This window comes from Lacerta agilis, chromosome 18 (genome assembly GCF_009819535.1).
Source record: "Lacerta agilis isolate rLacAgi1 chromosome 18, rLacAgi1.pri, whole genome shotgun sequence".
NCBI classification, from domain to species: Eukaryota; Metazoa; Chordata; class Lepidosauria; order Squamata; family Lacertidae; genus Lacerta; species Lacerta agilis.
The window spans coordinates 10,993,171-11,010,600 of record NC_046329.1 but is presented as its reverse complement, the minus strand read 5'-3'; the positions used below and the strand labels follow the sequence as shown (position 1 = coordinate 11,010,600).

The 17,430-nt window shown below is 55.2% G+C and overlaps 1 protein-coding gene across 1 annotated transcript; it reads left to right on the top strand.

The window, feature by feature from the left end:
* Window positions 1-1,290: 1,290 nt before the first annotated feature.
* Window positions 1,291-7,363, top strand: CALR3 (calreticulin 3). The gene is made up of 9 exons (XM_033136844.1): window positions 1,291-1,403; window positions 2,678-2,779; window positions 3,649-3,852; window positions 4,192-4,286; window positions 4,593-4,802; window positions 5,390-5,503; window positions 6,080-6,223; window positions 6,555-6,647; window positions 7,141-7,363. Exons 1-9 carry the CDS (start codon window positions 1,304-1,306, stop codon window positions 7,330-7,332), a joined length of 1,254 nt encoding a protein of 417 aa, XP_032992735.1. The 5' UTR covers window positions 1,291-1,303; the 3' UTR covers window positions 7,333-7,363.
* The last annotated feature ends 10,067 nt before the right edge of the window (window positions 7,364-17,430 follow it).

Here is a 17,430-nt window from a genome sequence, read left to right as displayed (position 1 = left end):
GATTTCTACTTCCTGAAACGACTTGCAATAAAAAACACACGCAAAAGAATTACGCATATAGAGTTTTTGAAACAACTGCATGTGCAATTCCGTGCTTTAACTACAGCCGCGCTTTCAAAGCCAAAGCAGCACCAAGCATGGCAGCGCATCTTCTCCAGGCGCCTTGGGAGAGGACAGTCTCCTGCACGTCCTTAAAAGCTGCATTTGCAAAAAAAAAAACAAAAAACGAGGTTTATGATTTAAAATGTTTGATTATGTTTTTATGTATGTTGGAAGCCGCCCAGAGTGGCTGGAGGAACCCAGTCACATGGGCGGGCTACTAATAATAATTGTTGCTGTATATTATATATTATTGTTGCTATATGTATGTATGTATATAATGTATTATTATACATGTGTGTGTGTGTGTACACACACACACACACACACACATATATATATATATTTCAAATTCAAACTTTATTTGCATAGCCGACTGGCCATAGAATCTAAAAGACAAACACCAACAAAAATACAACAAATATGGTTACCAATAAAACCTTATAACCTATTAAAACTCAAGGTAATAGCTCCTTGGAATTTAACATAAATAGTAAAATGATAATAATAATGATAATAATAAAATCCTATGCTGGGAATCCGGATGACTACACTGTTGTCGTTCAGATAGCAGCTGCTCTCCGTGCGGGGCGCAGAGTAGCGACGCCTACCGGGGGGGGGCGCTCTTCACATGCTCAGGGACACCCTCCACCCTCGGAAATCCCTTGGGATGGCGCGCGTGACGTCACGCAGCCGGCCCCTTTAAGGTCGCAGTAGCGACGTATGACGTCACCGGGCCGGCATCTTCATTTAAAAAAAAACCAAAAACCCTTTCTCCCCCCCGCTTTACCCTCCCCGTGACGCGCCTCCCCGTCAGCTGGGCCTGAGCCCGGGCGAGAGCCGCGCTCCTGCCCTCCGCTCTTCTCATCGCCATGGCCGCCGCCGCCACTGCCGCCGGATGACCCTTTCCCCGTCTCCCGCAGCCCGTCGCCTAGCAACCGCCCCGACATGGCAATATCCTACAACCGGATTGGCCGGAGTCGCCGCTCGGAGCCTCTCTCTCTCTCATTGGCGAGATGCGGCAGCCAATCAGTGAGCTCGAGAGCGGTGAGGGAAAGCACCAATCGGAGCGTAGAGGGAGTGGACGCGGACCAATGGGGCGCGAGGCGGGAAAACAGGCAGCCAATAGGGAGCGTCCGCCGGCTGGCCGGCCGTCGGCTACGGCAGCGGCTCCCTTCAGTGACAGTTGCGCCTCCGCCTCGCCATGGGCCGCTTCGCCCGGCTGCTGCTGGCTGCCCTGGCCGCGGCCCTGGCCCTGCCCGCCCGAGGCACCATCTACTTCCAGGAGCAGTTCCTGGACGGAGGTGGAGGAGGCAGGGGCGGGGCTTCCTCACTTGACACGCGTCTGGGGGTCCCATTCACACGTGCACCTGCGAGTCCAACCCCTTCCGCCCTTTTCCCCAGGCTCTGCTTGGAGGAAGGAGGGAGGGAGGAAGCCTGGCGCGGCGAGGGCGTTGTTCTCCCCCTTGACACGCCTCTGCGGCCCCGTTCACACGTGCACTCGCGAGTCCAGCCTCTTCCCCGCCTTTTCCCCAGGGACCCCCTACGGTCATCTACTCCGACCCCCCGCAATGGAAGAATCCTTTTGCCCAACGTGGGTCTCGAACCCGCAACCCTGAGCTTAAGAGTCCCACGCTCCGCCAGCTGAGCTACCAAGAAGCGTTATTACTTGTGGAAAGAGCTTTCGAAAGGGGCCTTAAAATATTGGAGATTAGAAAAGATGGGGAAGGCAATAAAAAATTGTGCTTCTTTAAAATCTACCAAAATTAGAAAAACAACAGCCACACCATTTATTTAATTAACTTGTCACTTTTATACCCCGCTCCTTTCCTCCAAGGGAGCAGAGGCTGGCCTGCCTGGTTCTCCTTGCATCCCCCCCCCCATTTTATCCTCACAACACCCCTTTGAGGTAGGCTGAGAGTCAGAGACTGGCCCCGAACATCGCCCAGTATGCTTCATGGCCGACTGGGGATTTGAGCCCTGGTTCTCCAGGTCCTTGTTGAAACCCAGAGGTTCCCACACTTTTCATGTTGGCGACACACTTCTTAGACGCGCATCGTTTCGCGACACGCGGATTCAGTAATCCGCTCTCCAAAAAGTAGTAAAAACGCAATACGGCATCACTTGAGAAACTTCCCTGAACGGTGCTGCCTTCAGATGTCTTAAAATCACATTGCTGTTCATCTGTTTGACATCCGACAGGGCGGATGCGACAACCAGAAAGGCGATCTGCCTGGCTCCCCTCATTATTATTATTATTATTATTAATTACTTATACCCTGACCATCTGGCTGGGTTTCCCCAGCCACTCTGGGCAGCTCCCAGCATAATATAAATAATAATAATAACACCAGAGTGTTGTGCGATCGATACACAAATACAGACACACAGCTACGCCATTCGTTCGAGTGCATTGTATGAGCGCCTGGGTGTGTTTCTCTTGCCGGCTTCCTGACGTGTGTCGCTGAACAATTCGCCTTTCGGGGTGGGGGGGGGGCTGCGTTTTTCCCAAGGGTTTTAAGGCTTTGCTTGCGTTTCCACCTGTCGTGACAAAGTGTCCCCCCCTCTCTGTCAACAGCAAAATGGAAAGAGAGGTGGGTGCTCTCTCAGCACAAATCCAACTACGGGAAGTTCCGGGTGACGGCCGGGAGCTTTTACGGAGATCGCGAAACGGACAAAGGTTCGGGGACGTCCTCCAGCGACGCATTAGCAACACGACATCGGCTTTGACTGTCCCTGCTGTTAAGCTTTCTTACGCCGAGGGCCACGTTAGCTTCTATGCCATTTTTCAGGGGCCACATTCCCGTGTGGGGCTGGACCAGAGGCAAACATGGGGTGGGGCTGTTACTGTTAGTTTTATTGTTTTTAAGTAGGTTTCTACATACGCCAGGCCTAGGCAAACTTGGCCCTCCAGATATTTTGGGACTACAACTCCCATGATCCCTAGCTAACAGGGCCAGTGGTCAGGGATGATGGGAATTGTAGTCCCAAAACATACAGAGGGCCAGGTTTGCCTAGGCCTGACATAGGCTGACACACTTCTCTTTATTCTGCGTCCAGGCAAAGGAGAGGCATTTTCAGAGTCCCAACGACCCATTCCCAGCCAGACAAAACTGAACACGCATGAATTTGTTTCAAGAATGCCCCTTCAAATCATAGATAACTGACGATAAGCATTGTGTTCTCCATTTTCATGATAGTCCCCACAAAATCAGAGCCGTGGTCATTATTGGGAAGAGGGAAGAAAGTACGGTGGAATCTCGGTTTTCGAACGTAATCCGTTCCGGAAAGTCCGTTCGACACCTGAAACGTTCGAAAACAAAGGATCAAAGGGCTGGCTGCAAAATCAACGGGGGTGTGTGTGAAAAATGCACCTTTGAAATCCGTTCGACTTCCAAGGCGCGTTTGAAAATGGAAGCATTCGCTTCTGGCGTTCAGCTTCCGAAACATTCGGCAGCTGAGACGTTGGAAAACCAAGGTTTCGGCTTTACTGGTAAGGCTTCGCATTTGATCGCCTGCGGGTCTGAGACGTTGCCTTGTGCCTTGCAGGTCTGCAGACGACGGAGAACGTCCGGTTTTATGCCATTTCGTCACGGTTTAAGCCCTTCAGCAACAGAGGGAAGCCTTTGGTCATTCAGTACACCGTGAAGCACGAGCAGAAGATTGACTGCGGTGGCGGATACGTGAAAATCTTCCCTTCCGACCTGGACCAAAAGAACATGAGCGGAGAATCCCTGTATTATGTCATGTTCGGTGAGATGGCTGGGGTGTTTAAAAAAACAAACGAGCCAGATAAAAATGGCACCGGGTGTCAATTTGGTCTCAAGTCTGTCCCAAATTTCTGCCCCCAAAACATATATTCAAAAAACCTCTCCAGAGCCCCTTCGCATCCTGTGATTTCATTAGGGATCCCCCTCTCCCCTCTCCCCAAAGCTCCTGTAACCTGTGTTTTGGCGTGGGTGCTAGGAACGGCTAGGATACCGTTCCTTAAAATACCCAGCGTCTTATCAGATGTGTTTCGGGACGGGAGCCAATCTCTGAAAGCTTAAAAGTAGCGCCCGAGAGGCAAAACCCGACTCTTTTCTCTTTCAGGGCCTGACATCTGCGGCTCCGACATAAAGAAGGTCCACGTCATTTTAAACCACAAGAACAAACTCTATCCCATTAAGAGGCAAATCCGCTGCAAAGTAAGTGCAGGAAACGTCTTTTAAATTCCGTTTTGTAATGTCCTTTTCGGCAGTCAGTTGGGGAGCGGCTTGTGGAGAACAAGGACATGTCCTTGGAAGGGTGCTGGGGTGCCCTGAGAGGAAGGCGGCATCGTTGGCAGCTACCTTCCGCTGCCCCTCACGTCTCCCTGCCTTTAACCTTGTTGGGTCCAGAGAGTTCATTATTAATAATAGTAATAATACAGTGGCACCTTGGTTCTCAAACTTAATCCATTCCGGAAGTCTGTTCCAAAACCGCGTCTCTCTTCCCCTATCGTTTGGGTTTAGGTGGACGGATTCACTCACCTTTACACGCTGGTTCTAAGGCCCGACCGCACGTACGAAGTGAAAATCGACAACAAGAGGGTAGCGTCCGGCGACTTGGAAGACGACTGGGATTTCTTGCCCCCGCGGAAGATAAACGACCCAACGGTGAGGAAGCCGGACAACTGGGACGACGTCGCCGAAATCGACGACCCGGAGGATGCCAAGCCGGAGGTGATTATTATCATCGCCTTGCTCCGGTGTGGGTGAGCCGTGCCCTAGGGCTGGCTATAAGGCCTCGGGGTGCAGGAAGCCCAGAAAGCCAGGGCATCGCCCCCCCCCACCCCAACAGCCAGAACAGGTGTGTCTGTACAGCCTCTGATCCCCCTTTGGGCTGAAGGTGGGCCTCTCCATCCTCCCCTTTGTCACCTGCCAGAAGGGCAGATCCTGAAGTTGAGGCTCCAGTACTTTGGGCACCTCATGAGAAGAGAAGACTCCCTGGAAAAGACCCTGATGTTGGGAAAGATGGAGGGCACAAGGAGAAGGGGACGACAGGGGATGAGATGGTGGGACAGTGTTCTCGAAGCGACTGGCATGAGTTTGGCCAAACTGCGGGAGGCAGTGGAGGATAGGCGTGCCTGGCGTGCTCTGGTCCAGGGGGTCACGAAGAGTCGGACACGACTAAACAAAAACAACAAGCATTTCAGTGACCTTAATGAACAGATGAGCCACTTGTGACTTTCCCTGAGACCTGGGCAGCGTTTGCTAAATTTGCTTACTTTCTCTCTCCGCCCCCCACCCTCTTTCTCCCTCTGCAAAAGGACTGGGACGTCCCCGAGTACATTGTAGACAACAGCGCTGAGAAACCCAAGGACTGGGATGCCGTGGCACAAGGCCCCTGGGAGCCCCCCCAGCTCAAGAATCCACTTTACCGGGTAGGGTACCTGCTCCTTTTCCAGTCACGGGGCGGGGGGGGGGGAGCCTTGGAGATGAAGCTGGGTGGCTCTTTGGATTTGTCAAACTGTTGGTTTAGCTTTTAAACTCGCTTCTTCCGTTTGTAAATTGCGATTGTTTACCGCCACGCCGCAAGTCACTTTGAGACGCCTCATAAGTGAAATAAATTGCGAGAAGAAACGGCTAGCTTGGGCCATGAGCGCTGAGGCCCTGTAATTAATTAATTAATAAACAAGCAAATAAATTATACCCTGCCCATCTGGCTGGGTTTCTCCAGCCACTCTGGGCGGCTCCCAACAGACCATTAAAAATATGTTAAAACATCAAACATTAAAATCTTCCCTAAACAGGGCTGCCTTCAGGTGTCTTCTAAAAGTCAGACAGTTGTTTATTTCCTTGACATCTGATGGGAGGGCGCCACCACCGAGAAGGCCCTCTGCCTGGTTCCCTGTAACCTCGCTTTTCGCAGGGAGGGAACCTCCAGAAGGCCCTTGGAGCTGGACCTCAATGTCCGGGCTGGACGATGGGGTTCTCTAACATCCTGTGGCTTCTTCCAGGGGGAGTGGCAGCCCCGGAAGATCCCCAACCCCAGGTTCAAAGGCATCTGGCCTCACCCGCAAATCGCTAATCCAGAGTACCTGCCGGACACCACCATTTCCATCTACGAGAACATCAGTGTCATCGGGCTGGACCTGTGGCAGGTCAGCGGGGTTCCCCGTTTTCTCTTCCCTCCAGCTTCTGCTCAGCCTTCTTTGCCCCAGAGGTCATCTGCAGTGGGCTCTGTGTCCCGGAAGGGCCGGAGAGCCAAGATGAGGGCAGGGCAGGCCGCCAGGGCGAACGGCCCACCATTCCCCAACCCCACAATCGAACGTGTTGTTGTTGTTTTTTCCCTGGTGGCCGTTGACAAGCCCCTTTCGAAACGGGGCCTGAGCGTCCCAAATAAATGGGAACCTTTGGCTGGGAGCAAGGTGTGCCCGTCTGCCCACGGAGAGGAGCCAGCAGCAGCGCCTAACAGGAGACGCTCTCTTGCAGGTGCGATCGGGAACCATTTTCGACAACTTCTTGATCACGGATGACGAAGGATACGCGGAAGAATTTGGGGACGAGACCTGGGGAGAAACAAAGGTAGCAGAGGGGGAAAGGGGGCAGCTTCCTCTCCTGGGTTTATTCATATCTATCTCTCTGAGACGGGGGTCGCTGGTCCTGAGGTGGCCGCCATTTGCCCCAGCCTCTCTAGTCTCTGATTGGGGGCTTCTCTGCCTCCTGAAATGAGGCTGTTTCCAGCTCAATGAAGGCTAGAGGGCCGTGTTTGGAGGGCTTGGGCCAGCCGGTTCCCCCAGGTGCCCAATTTCCTCCAGGTGAGGTGGGCCCAGTAGAGGAGAGGAGAGGATTCTCCCTCGGGTTTTATTTTTATAATCCCTTGCGGGAACAACGAAATTACTCGGTTGCTCTATCCACTCAGATAAGGCACCCCACATAAATTTAAAATAACTACAAAACACTAATCAAAACAGTACAATACAATACAATACGACAAGTAAAATAAGATGACTTCAAAGTCCAGGCTTTCCATTTAAGGCCGAAGTTGCTCTAGACAATTCCGCAATCCCCTTTTCAGGACCCCGAGCAGAGAATGAATAAGCAGCAGATCGAGGAAGAGAAGCAGCGGGAGCGAAGGGAAGCCGAGGAGGAGGCCAGAAAGAAGGAGAAGAAAAAGAAGAAGAAGAAGAAGAAGAAGAAGAGGAAGGAGAAAAAGAAGAGGAAAACCACCCCAGAGTCGAGGATTGTGGCACAGAAGGAGGAGCTCTGAATCTCCTTCTCACACCTGGACTGGGAAATTTGGGGCTGGGGGGGGGAGGGAGGGAAGGGGCAAGGAAGGGTGGCATTTATTTTTACGCTGTTCAAATGTTCCTGGAAAAGCCTTGTTGCTGCCGCGTCAGGGTGAGCGAAGAGAGGGGTGCAGAGGGAGAGAAAGGGAGGCCATTTCAGTGAACTTAGCTCTGGAAAAGTCCAATAAAGAAGGCAAAGTTCCCCTGCCCCGTTCAAATGTTCTTTGGTTTCTTGGGCGAAAAGGGTGTGTATTTGGGGAGGGGGGGCGCACTAACACAAACCAGGGAGCTTCTCCCGTCTCCCTTCCAGCGGCCCCCTCCTCTCTCCCACTCCCCACCCGACTCCCGCCTGCCATGTGGCCCAAGGAAACTAGCTTTCTTTTGAGGGGGTGGAATACCACTCCTGCCTTCACCTTTCTAGGGGAAAGGTGTCCTTTATCTTTACATCAACCTGGGCTGATGGCAGCTGCGCCCCAAAACACTTGGGGGGGGTGGAATTCCTGCTCAGCAGAGGTCAGCAACCTTTTTCAGCCGTGGGCCAGTCCACCGTCCCACAGACCATGTGACGGACCGGACTATATTTGGGGGGGGGGGGGAAATAATGAACGAATTCATATGCCCCACAAATAACCCAGAGATGCGTTTGAAATAAAAGCACACATTCTACTCATGTAAAAACACGCTGATTCCCGGGCCAGATTGAGAAGGCGAATGGGCCTTAGGTTGCCTACCCATGCCTTACAGCTTGCTAGTAGAATTGCAGAATCCTAGATTTGGAAGTGGGACCCCAAGGGTCATCCAGCCCAACCCGCTACAAGGCAGGAATCTTATTGCCCAACGTGGGGCTCGAACCCATGACATGGTTTTTTGGTGGTTTTTTTTTTGGTAGGCAGGCTTTTTTGGGGGAGGCAGAACCTCAGATTTGTATTGATTTTGATTGAGATGGGGGGGGGGGACAACCCTTGGCCACGCCTATGACCGACGACCCCGAGATTGAGAGTCTCTACCAACTGAGCTATCCCAGACCCTCTGAGTATCCCTGTTTTCCGATCCCGGATATAGAGAAGCCGTCATGGTTTCTGTCCCTATTTCCATGGGAGAAACGTTGGAGGGCATGCCGCCCCCTACCTCTGAGCACGTGCAAAGAGCCGCCCTCCTGTCGCGGCTGCGGCGTCCCCGCTTCCCATCCTGGCCGGCAGGTGTCGCTGCTCCGCCTCTCCCCGGCCCCGCCCCCTCTTGACTCCGCCCCCTCCCGGCCCCGCCCTCGGAGGAGGAGGAGGAGGAAGATGGCGGCGCTCGGTCCCCTCGGCGGAGGAAGCGGCAGCGGCGGAGCGCAGGTACCCGGCGGAGAGGGGGGGGGCGGCGAGGAGGAGGAGCCCTTGGTTTTTTTTGGGGGGGGCGATGGCATGGAGACCCCTCTGCAGCGGAGGGGAAGGGGGCAGCAGCTGGGGGGGGGCGCGCCCCTCCCCACCCCACCCCAAATTGCGGGGAGTGGGGGGGGCTGAGCCAGGCAGGGAGACCCCCACCCCACCCCCAAAACCTAGATCGCCTCATTTCCTCTCCCCCCCCACAATGATATGCATTGGAGGGTTTCCTGGGAGGGAGGAGGGGCGCCCCTCCCCCACCTCTCCCCCCCACCAGAGGGGCTGAAAGGGCTGAGACCCCCCCAACCTCTAAATGGGTCCCCCTCCCACATCCCAAGTGCCTGGGGAGCAGGGGGGGGGCTTCAAAGCTTTCCCCCTTCCTCCCACCCCCCCACCCCACCAGAGGGGCTGAAAGGGCTGAGCCCCCCCTCACCCCCCCTACCCCACTGGCCCCTTCCCACCATGTCTTGGGGTTGGGTGGGGGGTTCTGGAAGGCCCCCAGGGCCAAGCAGGCAGGTCCAAGGCCCCCCCTCCCCAACCCCATCTTGCACACACACCCCTCCCTCAAGCACGCCGGGGGGGGGGTTGACTCAGGCCGGCCTACCTCGCAGGGCTGTCCCCAGGGAAGGAGAGCAAGGGGGGGTGGGCTGCCAGCCCTTTGGTGGGGGGGGGTCACCCTCAGCCGGCCCGGATTTGCCTGCCCGTCCATCTGGCGGCATGGGGGGGTTGTGGTGGTGGGGGGTCACCTGCCAGATGGGCTCCTTCTGCCGCAGGGTGTGGGGTGTGGGGTGGGGTGGGTGTATTGGAAGGGTGTCCCCCCCCCCTGCTGAAGCCCTCCGCCCACCAAGAAGCTCCTGGGCCTGGAACCGGCTGTTTACCTGTGTGAGAGAGAGAGATGGTTTGTCAGGTCGGAGCCGAAGGATGGAGACAGGACCCCCCCCCCAAGAGGGTCTGGTCCAGGAGAGGCCCCCAGGCAGGGCATTTCTGAGGAACACGTCTAATAATAATAATAATAATAATAATAATAATAAATTAATTGGACCCCCCCAAAATTATAATTGGACCCTCTCGTGAGAAAAAGGGCTGGAAAGGAGTCAGACCATTGGCTGGGGGGAGACCTCAGGCCATGCACCTGGCCCTGTGCCCCCCCAAGCCAATAATAATAATAATAATAATATCCCACTCATCCGACTGATTTGCCCCACAGCATTTGAACCAGCCAGAAGAGGGTGGGCACATGCACAGACCCCAAAGCCCCTCCTCCTGAACCCTAGGAATTGTAGTTGTGGGAATTGTAGCTCTGCGAGGGGGGGGGAACTGTAGCTCCCAGTATTCTCTGAGGGCGGGGTATTTTAAAAGCTGAGAGTGCTGCGTTGTGGGGGGGGGTCGGGGTCCCGGTTCCACGGCACGACCACGCGCGACGCGAGGCCCGCTGGCGCAGGGAACCAGAGCGCCTCTGAGCGGGTGCAGAGGCCCATCTCTCCCTGGGCGACAGTTTTGGCTTGAGTCTCCCATACCCCTGTGCGGAAGGGGGTCCTGTTCTCCGGGTAGCCGCAGGGACACTAGGGGGCTCTGAGAAGGCGCCAAGGAGCCCCCGGAGGGTGTCGGGCGAGCTCAGTGCCGCCCGCACAGGCCAGCAGCAACTCTCAGGGGCCTTTTGCCTGGAGATGCTGTTGAGGACTGAGCCAGGAGCCTTTAAAAATAAACCAGGGTTCTAGTCCTCAAGATTCAGCAGGCAGCCTTATTTCCCAGCACGACCCGGCGACGCCGTTGCAGGATTGAACCCGGAGCCTTCTGCAGGGCAATGCAGCCTGCCGGATGCGTTGTGTCACCAGTGGGGTGGGGTGGGGGTTTCGAAATCTCTCGTGTCGCAGCTCCCCAAAGGGCCGGGTGCCGGATTCACGAAGGCTAGAGGAACTTCCTTGTTCTCTCTCCGCTGAACCCAGAACCCGCTTGCTGGTCTCAGGGCTGTGGGTTCGAGCCCCGCGTCGGGAAGAAGGTCCCTGCGTCGTAGGAGGTTAGACTAGATGACTCTTGGGGTCCCTCGCGGTGCTGTGGTTCTGTGACTCCCGTGGGGTGTGACTCGAAGGGATCCGTCTCCCCTGCAATCTGTAGGGGGGAAAGGGAGCGGATCCCTGTTGGCCGAGCGTCGGAATGGGCGCAGGGATCTCCCTCGAGGGATTTTGGACCTGAGTGCGAGACCACACACCCACCCTTGGGGGTCTCCTTGCCTGGCTCAGCCCCCCCCCTCCCCGCAATTTGGGGTGGGGTGGGGCTTCTAGGGAAGTTCTTAATTTTTGACGTTCGGTACATTTTACATTGCTGCACCGCCCAGCCAGATGGGCAGGGAACAATTATTATTATTATTATTATTATTATTATTATTATTATTATTATTATTCCAGCGTTCTGGAGTGTAGCAGGTCTGTTTGGCTAGAGAGCAAACGCTTCGGGCTTTTGTGTGTGGCCTAAGTTCAGGGAGGAGAGAAACCGGCAGCTTCCTTCGCGACAATTGCACGTGTTTCCTTTGCCCAGCCTACTGGCCATGTTGCATGCTTGCATTTCCGTTATTTTGACGTCCCGAATTCTCGCCGGAAGCCGGGGGGAAAGTAGCATAGGATTGAATCCGTCCGTCGGGCAGCGATGGCATTTTATAAAATCACATATGGTGGGTAGAGAGAGAGAGAGAGAAGGTTTTGTCGGGACAGGTGGAAAAAAGTGGCGCCAGGCGGGCCCGTGGAACTCCTTCCCACCGGAGGCAGGAATGACCAACGAACTAGATGACTTTAAAAGGAGATTAGTGGTGTTTGGGGTGTCAGGGGAGGTTTGCCCACCTTTGGACACAGCACTCAGCTCTCACTTGCGGCTCCTCGAAGCTGCCGGCAGGCGACGGCGGCCCCGATCCCAGGAACGGCAGGCCGGCTGAAGCAGGCGAGGGGAGCCAAGGGCTCTCTAACCCCTGGTGAGTTAGGGGCTTCCCCTGCAAGCGGAGACGGGCTCCGGAGCGGACCCAGAGGGGGTCCGGCGGGCAAGGAGGCGGATTCTGCCCGTGCCGGAGAGGGAAGTGGGGGGCAGCGGGGCTCGTACATCCACCTGGGAAGGGAGCCCATCGGGGAGAAGCGAAACCTTGTGGAATAATTCGGGGGGGGGGGGAATAGGCTCAGGAGGAAACCCCACACAAATCTGAAGGCGGCTGGGTGGCAGCCTCATTCCGGCAACTCCTGCAGCAGCCAGGCAGGTGCCCGGCGTCTCGTTCTGCTTTCTTTTGGCACCCGTCGACGAGGCCGGGGTGTGTGTGTGTGTGTCTCGCCGTCTGGCCAGCCCAGGACCCCCAGACCCACTGCCCTAGGCTTGCAACCTGAGAAGCTGCTGCAAACTGAGCGGTCAGGCTTCACCCCCGAAGGGCACTCCCGTGATGCCCGCGAGATGCCAATTCATGCAGGACGAGAGGGCTGCCGGTCGCGATAATAATATTATTTATTATTTGTACCCTGTCCATCTGGCTGGGTCTCCCTGGCCACTCTGGGCGGCTTCCAATAAATATTAAAATATCGCAGATATTCCTAAACAGGGAAGTTGTTCGGCTTTCCCTTTTTGCGGGCATCTTTTGGGCCGCTGCACCAAACCGGCGAACCCAGGGGCCTGACTCTGCAGAAAGAAGGCAAGCTCTTTTGCCGCCTCCCTTCCGGGCTGGCCGGCGGTCCAGGCCGGCCAGACGCCGACATCCGCTTCCCAGGCCTCTCCCTCCTTGGACGCGGAACCAAGTCTCGAGAGCCCCCCCCCCCGTCTGCCCGGCATGGAGGGGGGGCCGCGCTGATTTGTATTCCTGCAGAGCAGCAGGCCGGCTGTCGAGCCGAGAGAAAAGGCCTGCTCCGACTCCGGGTGCCCAGATGGTGCCCAGGAGCACATGGTCTTAAGACGAGGGATGTTGGGATGGTGCGGGGAAGGGGTGGGGGTGAGGCAAGGGGGACGCGGCACACGGCTTGCGTGTGGGGAGGGGGGGTCTGTGCCTTACGCCTCCCCCCTTCGTGCTCCCAAACTCCTGGCGCCGCCGAGCGACAAGTGGGCAGACAAGACCTGCCGCACTTGTTTCCCACGAAAATACAGCAAAGGGACGTTTGCTCCTCTTTCCCATTTTAAGCAGTGTTAGAAACTCCGATATTGGGACGCGGGTGGCGCCGTGGGTTAAACCACAGAGCCGAGGGCTTGCCGATCGGAAGGTCGGCGGTTCGAATCCCCGCAATGACGGGGTGAGCTCCCGTCACTCGGTCCCTGCTCCTGCCAACCTAGCAGTTCGAAAGCACGTCAAAGTGCAAGGAGATAAATAGGTGGGAAGGTAAACGGCGTTTCCGTGCGCTGCTCTGGTTCGCCAGAAGCGGCTTAGTCATGCTGGCCACACGACCCGGAAGCTGGACGCCGGCTCCCTTGGCCAGTAAAGCGAGATGAGCGCCGCAACCCCAGAGTCGTCCGCGGCTGGACCGAACGGTCAGGGGTCCCTTTAGAAACTCCGGTATTTACGCCAGCGGCCAAACAGCTCCTTAAACCAAGGTTGGCGTCGCCAAAGCCGAACGTCTAGTTGCCGTTTGGGGGGCAAGACGGTTTGGAAGTCTTGTTTTTCAAAAACGGCAGACCGTGATGGATTCTTGGTTAGACGTCTGGCTGGTTCATAGGACAACCTTGAGCTCAGTTAAGGACTTTGAGAAGTCACTTGATCCGGGGACGATCCACATGTATCTTGGCTTATCCTGGCCTTATTTTCTTCACGGGGGCACAGAGCAGTCGTAATATGGGAATATTCTTCGCAACCGGGAGCAGGGGGAAGCGACGATTCGCTGTGCCCAGAAAAAAAGGCCTGCTCCGAATCCGGGTGCCCAGATGGTGCCCAGGAGCACATGGCCTTAAGACGAGGGGTGTTGGGATGATGCGGGGAAGGGGTGGGGTGTTTTGGTTCCGGTTGTCCAGGAATTCGTTTGCAATTCCGCCCTTCACCTTCCCTCCATAGCCCTCTCCTCCTCCACGAATTCTCCTTTTAATCCCCTTTCAAACCCATCCAGGTCTGCGACCGCCCCTGTCTCCTGTGGCAGGGAGTTCCGAACTTTAACACTCTCCTGTGTGTCCTTCCCACCCCTCCACCCCCTCGATCCCGAATCTCCCAGCTCCCGGCTTGCTTCAGAGCCATCTTGGAATTCCAGCTATGATGAGCAAAAGGGAGGAAAACCTCTCTCCACCCAGCTAGGTCACCTCGGGCCAAACCCTCGCCTCCTCGCTTTTCTCGACGGGCAGGAGATTCGGCCACGCAGCTCTGGAACTCGACGTGACGAAATCGCGGGGTTGTGGAGGGAGGAGGAGGAGGGATCAACCCGGCTTAAGTTTGCTGTGGTTCAGTGGAACCTCCAGCTTCTGAAGCAGGCTATCTGCAGGTTCTGGGAGTGGGAAGGGAAACCACACGGCATTCGAAATCAGCCAAGCGCCGGGTGCCCTTTTTTTTGCGATGGGCGCAGGCAACTGTGCGGAGATCTCTGTGTTTAGGGAAGTTTTTAACGTTTGAATTTTTTTATCGTGTTTTTAATATTCTGTTGGGAGCTGCCCAGAGTGGCTGGGGAAGCCCGGCCAGATGGGCAGGGTATAAGTAATATATTATTATTATTATTATTATTATTATTATTATTATTATTATTATTTTGATTCTGATTATTATTAAGTATAGAGGGATCTGAAATATTTTCCTCAAAGCTTGGCTTTGTTCTGGGTTGTTCTGTTTGATGTTTTTGTGTGTTGCCAGCCGCTTTGAGAGCAGTTCTTTAAAATACAATAGCAGTATACAAATGGAAATAATCAGTGCTTTTTTCCGGGGACGACGACGCAGGGGTACGGATACCCCTAAACATTTTGTGAATCTCAGGTTTGGCCACATTGAAGAGCAGTATTTCAATATGAGTAGGAAAATGAGAGCACCCCTAAACATTTTTTTTAGGAAAAAAACACGCAAAATAATAATGTTAATATTAATAATAATGCTGTCCCATTCGGGTGGGGGATTGGGGACTGTTCTATTATTGCGGTGACCGCAGCACAGGTTTCAGGTGCCATTTGGCAATACAGATTCTATATCTGAGTTTCTAGGGACGCGGGCTTGCCGATCGGAAGGTCGGCGGTTCGAATCCCCGCAGTGACGGGGCGAGCTCCCGTTGCTCGGTCCCTGCTCCTACCCACCTAGCAGTTCGAAAGCACGTCAAAAGTGCAAGTAGATAAATAGGTACCGCTCCAGCGGGAAGGTAAACGGCGTTTCTGTGTGCTGCTCTGGTTCGCCAGAAGCGGCTTAGTCCTGCTGGCCACATGACCCGGAAGCTGGACGCCGGCTCCCTTGGCCAGTAAAGCGAGATGAGCGCCGCAACCCCAGAGTCGTCCGCGACTGGACCGAACGGTCAGGGGTCCCTTTACCTTTATCTGAGTTTCTAATACGGCCTCCTGTTTGGGGCACCCAGAGGTATCTATCTGGCTTGTTGTTTGTTTCAAAGTCAGGTGAGGGCCTTCTCGTTTCTGAGCTCCCATCTCCCTCCCCAACCAGGGACCAGTCTTGGGCGAATGCGGACAGAGGCTGCCTTTCCTAACCCCCCCCCCCCCGCCAAGAAAACCAGGACCGACTCCCACTTCCCCTGCCCCATATACGCCAGAAGAGAGAGAGGGCGGCCTTTGCGACTCTCCCGGACCAGGTGCGATTCCTGCCTTGGCCCGGGGTTGGGCTGGATGACCCGTGGGTCCCTCCTGATGCCGCAGAGAGGCAGCCGCTTGGGTCTATAGAGGAATCCTACTCGTCCGTCTTGTTTTGTAACCTGGCTGGGCGGGGAACCGGACGAGAACGGCGACCTGCCCAGTCTCGTGCCGCCCCCAGATTTTTAGAGGGATTGCTCTAACAGGAGGGCAGGAATCCAACTGGAGGTGGGCTGCTTGGAATGCAGAACGTCCCTGCCGGCAGCATCTCTTGAGAGAGCCAGGAGCTGGGGTGCAATTGCTGCCCGTCTGTGTAAGCTGGCTGGGCCTCACAAGGATGCGGGGAGCTGGGAGCCCCACATTTTTTTTGGGGGGGCAACTGCCAGGCAGATGCCGCTTCCCGCGAGGGAGACGCGCAACTCAAACGCTCTCCCCGACCACCACGAAATTGCAAAGGATCCGGGTTGTGCAATTCGGCTGCGGGGAGAGGGAGCCCAGTCCTGGAGGGGAAGGAAGGAAGTTCCTGGTGGGGTTTGCCCAACTTCTCCAGCCAGTCAGATGCATCCTCTCCCCCCCCCCCGGCCTCCTGCCGTTTCATAAAACCGTAGATTCGGAAGTGGGCCCCTCCGAAGGTCATCCAGTCCAACCCCCCGCGGGCGAGGCAGGAATCTCGGCCACAGCTGCTCTTCAGAAGCGTCCCTGCTTTTTCTTTGAAATATAAAGCAGCATAGAAATGAAATAATACAAATAATGATTAAACTCACTCGGGTGTGGGGGGGGAGAAGGGAGAATGACTCCTGGTCGTTCCGTCGTGGCGATCGCAACCCAGATTTCAGAGTTGGACCCCTCCGCACCCCTTGCAATGCTGGAGTATGCAGCTGTCGGGGACCGGACCTGCATACCTGTTTTACCGTACTTTTAATACTGTATTGGGAGCCAGCCAGAGCGGCTGGGGAAACCCAGTCAGATGGGCGGCATGCAAATAATATTAATAATAATAGTTGTTGTTGTTTGTTGTTATCACCGTACTCTATTGGCAATTACAGTATTTTCCCCTGTATAAGGCTAGGTTTTTTTTAACCAAAAAGTTAGGTTTAAAATTGGGGCTCGTCTTACACACGGGTAGTGCTGAGGGGTGTTTTAATTTGTAGCCCCCCAAAATAGGGGGCGTCTTATACACTGGAAAATACGGGTAGCTTATCTATCCGAATTTCTGTTCACATCAGATACTCCCTTTTGCTTCCGATGTGCTCCAGTTTCCTTCCTCGTTTGAAAGTCGGACGTTTCCAACATGAAATCCTTCTGCTTCCCGGGGTCTCTTATTTTGGGATGGCCGAGTTACCTCCTTTTTTGGGAGTTTCTGTCCCCCCCTTCCCTTTGGAAGCCAAGCTTTGCCCGGGGACCGATCCGCCTCGGTTCTGCAGGCGGATATTGTATTCCGAAATGGAGCGTGCGGCCTTTGGGTTAGGGCCAGCCTGACCTTGATCCGCCTGTCCTTGAGGCCGAGGAACCGAGGAACAGGCTCCTTCTGTTGACAATGGAGGGTGGCGGGAAGGCAGACCTCCTGCCGGCCTCCCCGAGACAGGGAGAAGAGCTCGGCAGTTTTAAACAGCAAAAACGCAGCAAAATGAATGAAAACCAATAAACCCGGCATTGCGGAGGCCACGTCCGAAGGAGGGGGGGCGGGTGGAGGAGGAGGGAGAACAATCCTCACCATTTCGTCATTTGCACCCCCGCCCGTCCGGTTTTGGGATGCCGCAATCCCTGCTTCCGCCTCCAGTGGCAGGGAGTTCCACAGGCACGCCCAAGCTCCTCCGTCCCTGGGGAAATGGCAGGCGGGACCTCGGGAAGCGTGGGGGGTGGCTTTCCTGTCCCCGATCCGGAGAGATCCGCAACCCTGCGCCGGCTGGAGCCGTTGGGGGTTTTAATCCCAAATTATATCGGGGGGGGGGGGAGAGAGAACGGCCTTTCTCTTGCCCCTATTCCCCCCCCTCCATAATCCCA